The 14,426-nt window shown below is 37.2% G+C and overlaps 1 protein-coding gene across 1 annotated transcript; it reads right to left on the bottom strand.

Moving 5' to 3' along the window:
- Positions 1–588: 588 nt before the first annotated feature.
- On the bottom strand, positions 589–4,219 carry LOC131154007 (cysteine-rich receptor-like protein kinase 10). The gene is made up of 6 exons (XM_058106457.1): positions 4,106–4,219; positions 3,753–3,874; positions 3,119–3,329; positions 1,557–1,794; positions 1,261–1,411; positions 589–1,166 (listed from the first exon to the last, which is right to left on the bottom strand). The coding sequence occupies exons 1-6, from the start codon at positions 4,131–4,133 to the stop codon at positions 822–824; spliced, it is 1,095 nt and encodes a 364-aa protein (XP_057962440.1). The 5' UTR covers positions 4,134–4,219; the 3' UTR covers positions 589–821.
- Between the last annotated feature and the right edge of the window lie 10,207 nt (positions 4,220–14,426).

The following is a 14,426-nucleotide window of genomic DNA, read 5'->3' as shown; positions in this document are numbered from 1 at the left end:
AGTAATTAAGCAATACTAAATCTACCTTATCCAATCTTATTACTATCATAAAACAAAAATTGTTTCTAGGATTAAAAAGATTAATGAATAATATTACATATGGTTTTTCGCTTAAGAGTAGTTTGACAAGGAAGTAAGAGTCTTAAACCCAAGTTTTCCTAATATATATATAAATAGATAGAGAGATAGATAGGGAGAGAGAGAGAGAGGGAGGAGAGTTTCTTTTTCCCACTAAAGTGCAACTTTTCATGTTAAAATTTTTTAAAAATAATGATGATATCTTCTTGGTGGTCATGGATTTTTAGTTATTTGGAACCTATAAGATTTTGAAGCAAAAATTAATTTGTTAAGTTGATCAATTTGAGGTGAATCGATTACTTACAATGTTTGAGAGCATGGATTTCAGCTCTTGAATTCAGGTTCATGTGGATTTGAGGCGAAATTTAATACAATTTTGTTTCACATTTTATCCAAACCATATAAATTCAAACCCAAGATCTCTCTTGAACGTAGGGTTAATGTATTCATTTTTCCTAATCAAAGCCACTCTTCGTCAACATGACATTGGTGAATTGTGCACAACTCTACAGTAAGCAAAGTTTTCATATTTTTGTAATGCTGTGCCCAACCCAAAACATAGTTCCATAATTTCAGATTAGCTACAAATCAAAGTTTTCTGAGTCTGCTGCAACTATGGTAATGGTAATGGTGGTTTAAAGTGATGAAAATTGAAAACTACCCATTATATAGTGTTCTTGCTTGAAATTTAACTTGTTTTAGACAATGATTAATCCTGAAAGGAACTCCAACGCACTCGAATCTTAGCGAGGGTATGGCTCAGTAATTGAAGCCTCATTCACTGAAATACGTTCTGATGGGTTTGTGGACTGATCAGAATCTGTAAACCTTGAATTCTGGCCTAACAAGGGCACTTCTGCCCCTACACTACTATGCAGTAAGAATGCAGGTTTAGAAGGTGCTGGAAAACTCGTAGAGTGCGAATTGAGCATAAGGACAACAGACGCCATGGTGGGTCTGCGGGCTACATTCTCCTGTACACACAGTAACCCAATATGAATGCACCTCAGTGTTTCACTCGTCCAGCCTCTAGGCATAGCTTTGTCCTCTATGTTTGAAAATGTACCTTCTCTCCAATTTTTCCATACCTGAAAGAAGCAGAGGAATCCATTAAAAAAAACAACTTTTTCCAACCCATTTTTTGAGGAAATTGAAAATAAACCTGTAAACTTTCATACTTACATAGCTTAAAATGTGCTCCACATGCTCAGAATTGTGAAAAGAACTGTTGTTCTTGCCACTTATAATCTCTAGAATTAAGACACCGGAACTGAAAACATCGGTCTTCACGGAGAATTGTCCGAAATTCAGATATTCTGGAGGCATATAACCACTGCATAGTGCCATTAATTAGAATGGTTTTGTCTGCTGAATCAATTGAGCACATGAAGATTTGATTAAAGACACATGGTTGCAGATATTTGTGTCTACAACTATGAGTAGAAGGATATATGATAGGTGCTAGTACTTGTACTTACTACGTCCCAGCAATTCTTTTAGTATTGCCTTTACTTACACCAACCAAAAACAGCCTTGCCATGCCAAAATCTGCAATTTTAGGGTTCATCCCTCCATCTAATAGCACATTGCCTGCTTTGAGATCATGGTGAATTATCCTGAGAGGAGAATCTTCATGAAGATAAAGAATTCCTCGAGCAATGCCACATATAATTGTGTAGCGTCTTTCCCAGCTCAACTGCCTACATTTGGATGGATCTGCATATTTGGTCAGATAAATGAATTAACTTTGAGCTCTAATGAAGTAAATAATACTTTCGAGAACAATGGTGTTGCATTTTATGTTAAAAAAGTGTATTGGACTAACTGAGGTTGTGCTTGTTTCTGGGCTGGAGCTGTTTGTCTCTACGCAAGGTGTTTGATATTGCCGCTTAAAGTTGCATTTTTAAGTCTAGGTCTCTAGCGTTTTGAAGAAGGTCGAGATGGCTGGTTGGTGGTTATTATTAGTCTTCTTTAGCAAGATAAAAATTCCCCTGTTTTGGTTTGTTCAGAAATTGCTTCTAGCCTTATTTTTTGAAGGATCCATCCTGCCTCACAAGCAGAAAAGAAGTCGTAACTTGCTTGTGTTAGTGTTTAACAATTGAACCAAAAACTTTAAGTTACTTCTACCTGTTCCCCCCTACACCAATGCGGACGCTTTTCTCATGTGATTTCCCGTTCATTGCACTAACTTGACTTTACCTTGTTGAGGTGTTTCTCCATTCCACTGTATACTTTAGTTTGCCTACCCCTTTCCTTCTCCCCATTTTGATAACACCCCAATCTAGGTACTGTTCGCTTCTCACCTAGAGGTTGCTCATTGTCGCATATTACATTACTGCCTAACACTGCCCCAGTAGACACGATACCAGTTTACCCGCCACATCTTTGATTTCAGAGTCTTCTCAGTTTCCTGCTGGCCCTTTCATGAGCCAAAATCTACTCAAAGGTATCCAGCTGTGATACCAACTGTGATGACCCATCCAGCCACAAAAACATTGAAATGAGTTGTAAATGGCTTACATGTATCCAACAATCAGTTAAAATTTAAGCTCAAAGTTATTTTAACTAACTCAAATTCAACCTTCTATATCCATGTCTAATTCAGTCTCACACATGCTTAACTATTTATTATCTTGACCATTCACCCTGTTAATTAAAGTGCCTCTTTCTTTGATTTACTGAGGTATCTAATTTTTCTTTGTTGCCATACCACTAGTTTCCTTCCCCTTATTCCGACCATGTCTTAGATTAAGTACTACTACTCACTCACCTAGTAACCTACCGAGGGTTCTAGAGCACTTCTCCGGTTCCAGGATCTTAAATTTTGTCTTTGTTGTGGGCCTCATGTTCTGCTTAATGTGTAGAGTGAGAACTTTAGGGATCTCAAAGACGGGATTATTGTTTTGTTTGTATCGTGTTCGTGGGATGTAGAGCATGTTGATGCTGTTGCTTCTCTTTCTCTAGTTGTTTTTCTGTACTATGATTTTTTCTTCGATCCAAATAGTAGTAATAACAATAAAGATGAGAAACAAAGCAATACCAAAAATAAAGTGATCAAGGCTTCCATTGGGCATGTACTCGTAAATAAGAATCCTCTCTCTTCCTTCAAAGCAAAAACCTAGGAGCCTTACGAGATTCCTATGTTGTAGCCTAGCCAGTAGCACAATCTCATTCTTGAATTCTTGTTCACCTTGCACAGAATGCTGAGCAAGCCTTTTAACAGCAATATCTTGTCCATTTGAAAGCTTGCCCTGGAAATCAAATTTCAATATAAAGTAAGAAAAGATATTTCATGCTAATTCTTTAAGTTCCATCATGCACACACACACTTCCACATATGCCTTGTAGACAAATGCTCTGAATATGATAAAATTTAGAAGTTAAATGCGGCATTTAGTTGTTCCGTAGAAGCTGAAAATGTGAAGATTTTGTTTAGACAATGTAGAATGAATCCATTTTTCATAATGGGGCATTTATATAAGTTTTACATTCTCCGTGGTTAGTTAAAATAAAAGAATTTTAAGTTTTTATTGATTAAATTTATGTTAGGTTTCTTTTTGGTCATTGTAGATGATGATTATCTTCACTTTGTCCAAATAGACTAATTTCATCTCTGCATGATCATAAATTTCCCATCTTTGTATTTTTAATAGTGGAAGAGAATGTTAGATTACCTTGTAGACTAAACCAAATCCACCTTGTCCAAGCTTATTAGCATCAGAAAAGTTATTTGTTGCAGTTCTTACAGTGCATAAGCTGAATTTCAAGGAATCCGAAGTCTCCACTGCATCCTCATCTGTACAAAACTAAATACACGTCAAAGAGAATATGAATGAAGCTGAGTTCCAGAAGTAGTATTTCCATCAGAAGGAAAACCTCCTTAGGAAATTTGCTCCAACCTCCAAAACTACATGGCTTAACCTCAACATATTGATAGTATAGGATGAGTTTACATGGATGCAGGAAGCCCATCCAATGAACAAATCTAAGTTTTTTACAACCTTCTTGTTTATTGCATTCAACTTACCTTCAACATTCTCCTTCGGCTTCCTCATTTGAAAAAGGGCAAAAGCTATTGAAGCTAGTGCAATAAGTCCAGATGCGATTGCTGTAGAAACAATAATAATGACAGTTCGAGATATGCTGCTTCCTTGCCTGCACCAGCCAAAATGATTTCAATGTACCACATGTTGAATCTGACTGAAGCTAAGGTCCATTGCCAAATCGTTTTTGGCCAATGGCTTAGTTTTATTCACTGGCTCCCTTAGGTGGACTTTCGTACTTGGATTGTTACATAGTATCAACGGAATTTCTAAATTTTGATTGGAATACCATACTCACACTAATTGGTTATCATTTCTTTGGCTCTGTTTATTGCGTCAAAAGAATTTCCATTTTATTTTCTTTCTTTCTCAAATGTTACTAAGAAAGGAAATTTATTCAAATATAGTGAAAACTTAATAAAAATAAAAGGTTAATGTCATGCAAAATAAAAATATTTTTGATTGATTTACTGTGTATTTTAGTTCTTTCTTGTCTGTTTTAATAACCAAACTAGACAAGGTTGATACTTAATATTACTGTTTCTTTTCCTTTGTGTTTTCTAAGTTTCAAAGGACTAGCTCATCACATGTAAACAAGACCGGTGGGTAACATGACAACATCAAACTCACAAGCAAGTATAAGTTCCAATAGTAGAGCAAGCTTCCCAAGCAAGGACAACAGGAAATGAGAAAGATGCATCTAAAGAAGTTTAGGAAGAGCCTTAGAGATTAGTCTTGTTGATTGTGTTGTGCTAAGCACCCCACTTGTGTCAAACACCAATACTACAACTAATGCTATTGAATATATAAGAAACTAAAGTAATGCAGAAATTAATAATAATAACAGTAAAAAGAACAAGTCAAGAAATTAACGAGGTTCGGTATTACCTCCGTTTTCGGGCGCCGACGATCAATCCACTATTTCTTGACAAAGTACAACTTTGAGGTGTGTTTAACAAATGGAGAGTTGAGCTCTTTATATAACTTAAACCTCAAGTCCAAAAAACCCTTCTCACCAATGTGGGATAAACAAAGGAAAAAAAATTCAAAATAACTTTTTATACCAATGTAAAACTATCCTACCAATGTGGGACAAAAAATAACAAATCTCTACCTTGACAATAAATTCAACAAATTTTTCAGTGACCAACATTTTCTAGAGTTCCACATCATCAGCGTCTTCCAAAAATATTCAAACTTGCAGGATATTGATCAAGTCCAAACAATGTTTGAACTTGATTGTTGTCACAATCTTGGTCAGCATATCTGCAAGATTTTCAACTATAGCAATCTTCTGAAAAAGTATCTTGCCTCCATCAATAACATTCCGTATAAAATGAAACCAAACGTCGATGTGCTTCGTTCGTGTATGATAGACTTGGTTTTTTGCCAAATGAATAGCACTCTAGCTATTACAGAACACAACAATGTGCTTCTGAACAACTCCTAAATTTTCAAGTTAACCCTGTAACCAAATAGTTTCCTTAACAGCCTTTGATGCTGCAATGTACTCTACTTCTATTGTAGACAAGGCATTGGTAGGCTGTAAGGTAGACCTCCAACTCACTGAACCATTAGCAAATGTAAAAACATATCTAGTAGTTGATTGGCGTTCATTCAGATCACCTGTAAAATTAGAATCCACATATCCAACAACCCGTTGTTCAATAGTATTATTTTTCTCAAATACTATACCAACATCAATCGTATTCATAATATATCTCAAAATCCATTTCACAGCTTGCCAATGTCCTTTACCTGGATTATGCATATACCTGCTCAACATACTAACAGTTTGTGAAATATCAGGTCTAGTACAAACCATTGCATACATCAAACTACCAACAACACTTGTATAAGGAACTTGCGACATATACTTACGTTCCTCGTCATATTTAGGAGATAAAGCTGCACTAAGTTTGAAATGAGGAGCAAAAGGAGTGCTTACTGGTTTTGACTGCGCAGACATGCCAAAACTCTGTACTACCTTCTTCAAATACTATTTCTGAGACAAACTAACTCTTCCTCTCATTCTGTCTCCGCAAATTTCCATGCCAAGTATCTTCTTTGCTCCACCAAGATCTTTCATCTCAAACTCTTGATTTAACTGACTTTTCAACTTGTAGATTTCTTCCCTATTCTTTGAAGCTATCAACATATCATCAACATACAAAAGTAAATATATAAAAGATTCATTTTGTAGTCTGCGAAAATAAACATAATGATCATGTTTATTTCTGATGTACTTTTGACCCATCATAAACTGATGAAATCATTTGTACCACCGTCTTGGAGACTATTTTAAACCATACAATGATTTACCCAGTTTACATACCCAATTTTCTTTTCCAGCAACCTAAAATCCATTTGGCTGAGTCATATAGACTTCCTCTTCCAAATCACCATGTAAAAATGCAGTTTTTACATCGAACTGAACTAGTTCAAGATCAAATTGTGCCACCACAAAATTCGAAAGGAAGAATGTTTAACAATTGGAGAAAATACCTCATTATAATCAATGCCTTTCTTTTGTGCGTAACCCTTAGCTACCAATCTAGCTTTGAAGTGAGCATTATTAGCATCTGGAAATCCTTCTTTCTTTACATAAACCCATTTGCAACCAATTGCTTTCTTACCCTTGGGCAGCTAGACTAGCTCCCAAGTCTGAATCCGATGAAGAGATTGCATTTCTTCATCCATCGCTCTTTTCCACTTATCTGATTCAGAGTTCCTCATTACTTCTTTGAAAGTGTAAGGAATGTTATCCTCCACAACTGGAAGTGCATAGGCCACCATATCAGTATACCGAGCAGGTTTTCGAATTTCTCGTTTTGGCCTTTGAGAAACAATTGATTCTTGTTGCTGTAAAGATTCTCAAATTGAAATCTCCTCTTCTTGTACACTATTCCTCACCATAACTGGAGAGTTACCTTGTGTAGTCTCATTTCTCACTGGGTTTCCAAAAATTACCTCCACTTGTTGTTGAGTACCACTGGTCTTTTCTTCAATTGGTGACTCCTTGCGTATTGTTTTCTTCATCATCGCAAGTTCATCAAAAGTCACATCCCTGCTTAAAATTATTTTTTTCGTCTCAAGACACCAAAGACGGTATCCTTTGACTCTTGCACTTATCCCCAAGAATATTACTTAATTGGCTCTTGGATTCAGCTTAGATTCTTTAACATGATAATAAGCCATAATACCAAATACATGTAAAGAATTATAATCACTAGCAGACTTCATAGGGTGTTTTCCCCTCTATTGCAGATGATGGTACAGTTGATGAGATGACACATATATCTAACAGTCTCAGCCCAAAACCTTTTGTCTAACCTAGCATTAGACAACATACATTGAACTTTCTCCAGCAAAGTCCGATTCATGTGCTCTGCCACCCCATTCTACTATGGTGTATCTCTAACTATGAAGTATCAAGCAATACCTTCATCCTGATAAACCTTTATAAATGGGTCACTTTTGTATTCATCACCATTATCTGTTCTGAGCCATTTAATCTTTCTGCTAGTTTGAGTTTCAACTAATTTTTTTCACTTAAGGAAAATATCACACACTTCATTTTTATGCTTCAAACTCTTCTGGAAAAATCATCAAAAAAAGTGACAAAATAATGCATACCACCCAATGAAGCCGTTTTGTGGGCCCCCATACGTCTGTATGGATATAGTCTAAAATGCCTTCAGTTTGGTGGATTACAGTGCCAAATTTCACTCTAGTCTGTTTTTCCAAAATACAATGCTCACAAAATTCAAGTTTGTACACCTTTGCACCCTTCAACAAACCTCGCTTAGCTAATTGTTGCAAAAAATTTTCTCCTGCATGTGCTAATTGCATATGCCATAACCTAGTTGTATCGGAACCTGCATCTTTCTCAAAAAGAACAACTGCTGAGCCAATAACTGTACTATCTTGTAAATAATACAAGTTATTTTTCCTTATTCCTTTCATCACCACCAACGCACCTGATTTAATCTTTAAGGTTTCATCTTTCAATGTGATAGTGAACCTTTTAGATTCCAAGACACCCAATGAAATCAGGTTTTTCTTTAGGCTTGAAACATACCTAACGTCAGTCAAGGTTTTAGTAGTTCCATCTTAACACTTCAACTGTATTGATCCTATTCCAGTTGTTTTATAGGTATTATTATTTCCCATAAAAACAACCCTATCATCAAATTCTTCAAAATTAGAAAACTATTCCCTATTGGGACACATGTGATAGGAACAGCTAGAATCCAAAATCCACTCACCCAAATAATGTGACGAAGATATTCCAACAAGAGAAAAATCTGACTTACTTCCATCATCATTGAGAATATTGACATTAGAATGTGCTTTACCCTTATTCTTCTGCTATAATTTAGGGCAATTTTTCTTCCAATGTCCTCTCTCACGACAAAAAGTGCATTCATCTTTAGCAGGTCTTCCATGAGATTTACTCCTCTTTCTAAGCTTACGACTCTGAGAAATTTCCCTTATTGTTAGTACTTCTACTGTTTCCTTACGCACTCTCTGATCCTTCTTTCTGCATTCAATGCTAATCAATGCAGTACAAACAACATCAAAAGTAACTTTATCTTTCCCATACAATAAAGTGGTAGTTAGATGTTCATAATCATCAGAGAGAGAGTTCAGTAACAATATGACTTTATCCTCATCTTTCACCTTTTCATCCAAATTTAAAAAATCGGCCAAAATTTTATTGAAAGCATTTATGTGGTCATTAATCAAAATACATAGTTGATACTGGAAGTAAAACAATTTCATTTTCAAATAGAGCTGATTTTCCATATTATTGGTCATAAATGTATCTTCCAATGTCTTCCACAATTTCTTTGCAGATGTCTCTCTCATAATACAATATTTCTGATTTTTAATGAGACATAGACGATGGTACCACATGGCTGACGATTGATCTTTTCCCAATCTCTGTCATCCATATTTACTGGTTTATCATCCAAAGCAATATCCAATTCTTACTGATATAGGATGTCCATCACCTCACATTGCCACATACCAAAATTATTGGTACCATCAAATTTCTTCACCTCAAACCGAGCATTAGCTATTGTCTTTGACGATGATTTCGAAGCCGAAGGGTTTGGAGTTTGTGTGGACAGAGTTTCTTTTACCATTGCACTAGTTTCTGCTATTTTCTATATATTCAATAGCAACCAACAAAGCAAAAGGTCTAGGATGAATAGTACGTACCAACTCTATCTACTCTATTTTATCTTATGAAATTCCACTTTGACCAGGCTGATCTCCAGGGAGCGACTGAGCCACAATGGTCTATGAGCACTCGCTTAGACAAGGTCTTTCTTAGGCATCAAATGTGGAATCAAGGATCCTAACAGAGGAACACCTCCGTGTCCACTCTATTCAACCTAACTCTGATACCAATTGTAGTGTCAGACACCCCACTTGTGCCAAACACCAACACTACAACTAATGCTATTGAATATATAAAAAACTAAATCAATGTAGAAACTAGTAATAAAAATAGTAAAAAGAACAAAACAAGAAATTAATGAGGTTCGGTATAGAATTACCTACGTCCTTGGGCGCCGACGATCAATCCACTACTTCTTGACAAAGTACAACTTTGAGGTGTGTTTAACGAATGGAGAGTTGAGCTCTTTATGTAGCTTCAACTTCAAGTCCAAAAAACACTTCTTGCCAATGTGGGATAAACAAAGAAAAAAATTTAAAACAACTTTTTATACCAATGTGAAACTATTCTACCAATGTGGGACAAAAAACAACAGATTGAATATAACAACTAGTTCCACATGTCATTGAATATGAAGGTCCTTTGTCTTCATGAATTCATTATTGTTGGAATTGATATTTCATGCCTATGATGATTTTTGAAAACCTCTCCAGTGTTCATGTCAGCTGGATTGAATGTGTGTTGTTGGCTGACTCTGTTGAGGGTGAGCCTTGACGAGTGCCACGCGGCCTGTTAATTGTGTTCAAATTGGCGGTCTGTGACAGTTGGTATCAGAGCATGGTTTGTGTGAGCCCAGTAGGTGTGAACATCCTAAGTTGTAAAATGAGAATTTAAAATTTTGTATAATAAAACAATGTGGAAGCATGTAAGATAAGGGACGACTCAAGAGAAAGGCGTGCCAATTGAGACGAGGCGGCCAAAGAGAAAGTTGATTTTGAAAATTGAATTGTGGAACTTAAGTCACTCCATGTATAAGAATCCCTGTTATGGAGTAGTTGAAAGCCTCGAGAACAGGTTGAAATACATGGAGGGCATGATGCCATCTCCTATCTCGTGAAGGAGAAAGACAAACAAAGCTTCTGGTATTCAAAAGAAGGATTGAGCAGTCGGAAACTTATTGAGGGCGTGATGCCATCTATCATCCCAAAGGGTAGTTCCAATAGAACTTGAGGCCTCCCTAAGGGAAGCATACCAATAGAGCTTGAGGTCTGCCCGAGAATACTGAGCAATTGGAAGCCTTGAGTAGGCCGAAACACATCGTGTGTGTGATGTCATCCACCATCCTAAGGGGTAGTGCCAATAGAGATTGAGCCCTCCCTACAAGAAGCAGACCAATAGAGCTTGAGGTCTATCGAAGAGTATTAAGTTGTTGCCTTGAGTAGGTTGAATTACATTGTCGGCGTGATGCCAATCATGATCCCAAAGGGGTAGTGCCAATAAAGCTTGAGGCCTCCCTATGGGTAACAGACCAATAAAGCGTGAGGTCTGTCAGAGAATATTGTTCTATCAAAAGCCTTGAATAGGCTGAAAGACATCAAGGTGAGATGCAATCAAGAATCCCATGGGTTTGTGCCAATAGAGCTTGAGGCCGCCCTATGGGAGTTAGTTGAGATCATTCTTATGTTGCGCATACAAAGAATGCAAAAGAGTCTATGACAATTTGTTGGGTAAGTGGGCAGAGGACTTCCGATAAGACTATAGAGAGAAGGTAATGGTTCACACCAAAACACCCATGAAAGTAGGTAGGGTGTTATGCAAAAGTGCAAAAGAGAAGGCAATGTGAATGCTGCACGCTCTCTAAGTCAACATGGCAGAGAAGGAGTAATGGTTCACACCAAGCGCCCAAGAAAGTAGATAGGGTATCACACCAAGTGCTAAATGGTTGGCATGGTAGATGATGCATGCTTATGTTGGTATGGCAGAGAAAGGATAATGGTTCCCGCTAAGTACTTAGGAAAGTAGGTAGGGTGACACACCAAATGCATGAAAAGGGGTAGGCAGGGAGAACACTGCACACTCTGACCAAGTTATGATAGATAATTGCAAGCCTCTGATGACTTGAACGATGCTACAATGAGAGTTTCGGTAGATTTCAATACCCAAAAGACAATCAACTGGAATAGATGAGTCGTGTCCTATCGAAGCCTTTACAAAGTCAATAGTTGTAGGTACCTTACAGAGTAAATGAGTCGTATTTGTTAGCCTTAGTGGCTAAGGGTCCTCTTTCCATCTTTTATTTTTTTTTATGAGAACAACCCATTAGTGGTTCTTAAGTGTGCTAACACCTTTCCCCAGTCCAACTCAAGTACACAGGACAATTCCAAAGAGAGCATAAAGGATCAAACATGCATCAGACCGGCAAAGAGCAAATGACAATCAATAAAGCCCAACATATGACATATCCGGAACTCAACCACTCAACCGAAGCACTTATGGATCTTACACTGCGTAAACAAGCTTTGGGTTGTTTGTGTGTTTGTAGGAAAGATTGATTTTGTAACTCCTTTGTGTATGGTACCGTTCAAAAGTAAGCAGCAAGAGATGGACAAAATACATATGCATTTAGTTCATGATAGGGTAAAACATTGACACTGAGACCGCACATGCAAACTGAGTCACCGTAGACTGCACAAGATGTCTAAATGTTTTCAAAACATATTTTATCAAAACAAGACATCTTGTAAGAGGGTAAAATTATTTCTAACAAGTATGAACCTTGACTCAGTCGAAAACACCCTTGGACTCGTTAGAATTCCATTTAAGGTCTCCTTTAATACACTAAAACAGGGTAGCTCGTCGACAAGCACAAGGCCCCGTCGATGAATACACACAAGAGACTCGTTGGCGTACACAAGGAAATCATTGATGAGGGAAATACCGAGAAGACCTTAAATTAAAACAAGTTGTCTCGTCGACAAACACAGGATCTCGACGACGAGGCCAAGGCATGGGACCCGTCAACGAGTAGTGACCTCCTCAACAAGTGTCGAGCTGCAGGCAGCATTAAATGAACAGTAATGACTATTTTTTTAAAGCTGTCTTAACTCCATTAATGCCAATGGCTCTCCAGCAAGTTGCTCGGTCCTTTGCCAATAAATGTGAGTCTTGTGAATTCATTCTAGAGTAGTCAAGCAATTTGGTTGTTGAGAACAATTATTGTGCATTCATACTAGGGTTTCACTTTGTGCTCTCTTGCCCTCTTGCTCTTTACTCTTATTTACACACCATTTGCAAAGAGGGAATAGTGTGAGGTTTATATTGGGATATTCAACTCAAAAAGGGAGCATTCTACATTGTATCTTTTTTCTTTCAAATTCATTGTATTGGAAGGTTCTTTGTGAGCCATTATAAGGTGACTCTAAGTGAGCACCATTATTAAAGCTCTTTTTGAGCAGCTAGTTTGTAAAGGCTTCTCCATTGGGAAGGAGGGTTACATAGCGGATTTGGGGAATCCTTGAGTTGGTCTCAAGGCGTGGACGTAGGCTTGGTGCCGAACCACGTTAACATCGCTGCGTCAAGCTTCTCTTATCCCTTCTCTCTTGTGTTGCTCACTTTTTACTATTTGCTTTATATATATATAGTGTGATGTAATATCCTTACTCTTGCTAAGAAAACTTTGTGATTGAAGAAAAAGTTGTATATCCGCGAAAGACGTCTATTCACCCCCCCTTTAGACGCATATTCGGACCAACAAGTGGTATCAGAGCGCCAGTTGCTAGATGTTCGGAGTAATTTCTAGGTGCAAAGATTAAATGACAGATATGTTTGCCCAAGGTCAATCCATGGACCGTCCTCCCAAGTTCTGCAGAATTAACCATCCGGCATGGAAAGATCAGATGTCAATCTTCATCCAAGCTTATGACTACCGAATGTGGAATGCCATCATCGAAGGAGACTGCATTTTCAAGAATGAGGAAGGCGATGACATGCCGATTGAGAAACTTCCGGAGGCTAATGCAAAATTAGCACAACTAAATTTTAACACTAAAAACTTCCTTTATTGTTTTGTAAATGATGAAGAATACAACCAGATCTGTGGATGCAAGAGAAGCTTTAGGTACCGTATGAAGGAACAACCTAGGTAAAAAAATAAAAAATTTATATGTTAGTTAAAGAATACGAAATGTTTAAAATGGAAGAGGGTGAGTCAATTACTGCTATGTTTACTCGCTTTACACACATTACGAATGGATTGAAAGCCCTTGGTAGGGAATATTCTATGGAAGATAATGTGCAGGAAGTCTTTTGCTCTCTACCAGAATCTTGGCACGCAAAATCCACAGCAATTGAGGAGGCAAAGAACCTATCGAAGGTAACTCTCGACGAGCTAATTGGGTCTCTCAAGACCTATGAGATCAAAAAGAAAAACGCTACCGCAGAAGCTGAGGCACCAAAAAAGGCAACTGGAATTCCCCTAAAAGCTAGAAAACAAAAGGAGCTCGTGGAAGAAGAAGAAAATAAAGATGATGATGAAGTTACTCTTCTCACAAGAAGATTCAAAAATTTATTGATGAACAAAAGAGGTGGCAAACAAAAGGATAAAGGAGAATCAAGCATAAGGTGCTATAACTGCAAAAAGATTGGGCACCGTATGGCTGACTGCCCACTTTTAAAAAACAAAGGCAACAATCAATAAGGAGACAAAAAGAAGTTTAAAGCCATGAATGCAACCGGATGAGATGAGCTAGATGGAACCTCAACTAATGAAGAAATCGAAGAAGAAGTTGCAAACTTCTGCTTTACTGGTGGATGAACACAGTGAGGTAAATTCTGACGACGAATACCTTCCATCATATGAAGAATTAAAAGAAAACTGTAGGAAGCTTTGTATTGAATTGATAGCTGCTAAAAAGAAAAAAACAAGCTTTTAGAAGAAACTCATGCAAGATGTAAGCAAAAGCAAATTTGCTCATGTGATACTTTAAAAAAGGAAAATGCATCTCTCAGTTTTGAAAACAAAAACTTAGTCAAGAAGTGTAAAAATGACAAGGAGTCTTTTCAAAGAGGTTGGAAATTTGAAAAACCAAATTTTAGAAATTCTTCAAGAAAGCTCA

The sequence above is a fragment of the Malania oleifera genome, chromosome 4 (genome assembly GCF_029873635.1).
Source record: "Malania oleifera isolate guangnan ecotype guangnan chromosome 4, ASM2987363v1, whole genome shotgun sequence".
NCBI classification, from domain to species: Eukaryota; Viridiplantae; Streptophyta; class Magnoliopsida; order Santalales; family Ximeniaceae; genus Malania; species Malania oleifera.
This window is presented reverse-complemented; position numbering and strand designations above follow the sequence as displayed.

Bases quoted from the DNA above. Each gene is read 5' to 3' on its own strand.
- LOC131154007 (XM_058106457.1), bottom strand. From the start codon at position 4,133: ATGAGGAAGCCGAAGGAGAATGTTGAAG. The intron at 3,330-3,752 runs GTAATCTAACAT...TTTGATTTCCAG, and splicing joins GATTTGGTTTAGTCTACAAG to GGCAAGCTTTCAAATGGACA. The intron at 1,795-3,118 runs GTATTGCTTTGT...CCAAATATGCAG, and splicing joins CCTTGATCACTTTATTTTTG to ATCCATCCAAATGTAGGCAG.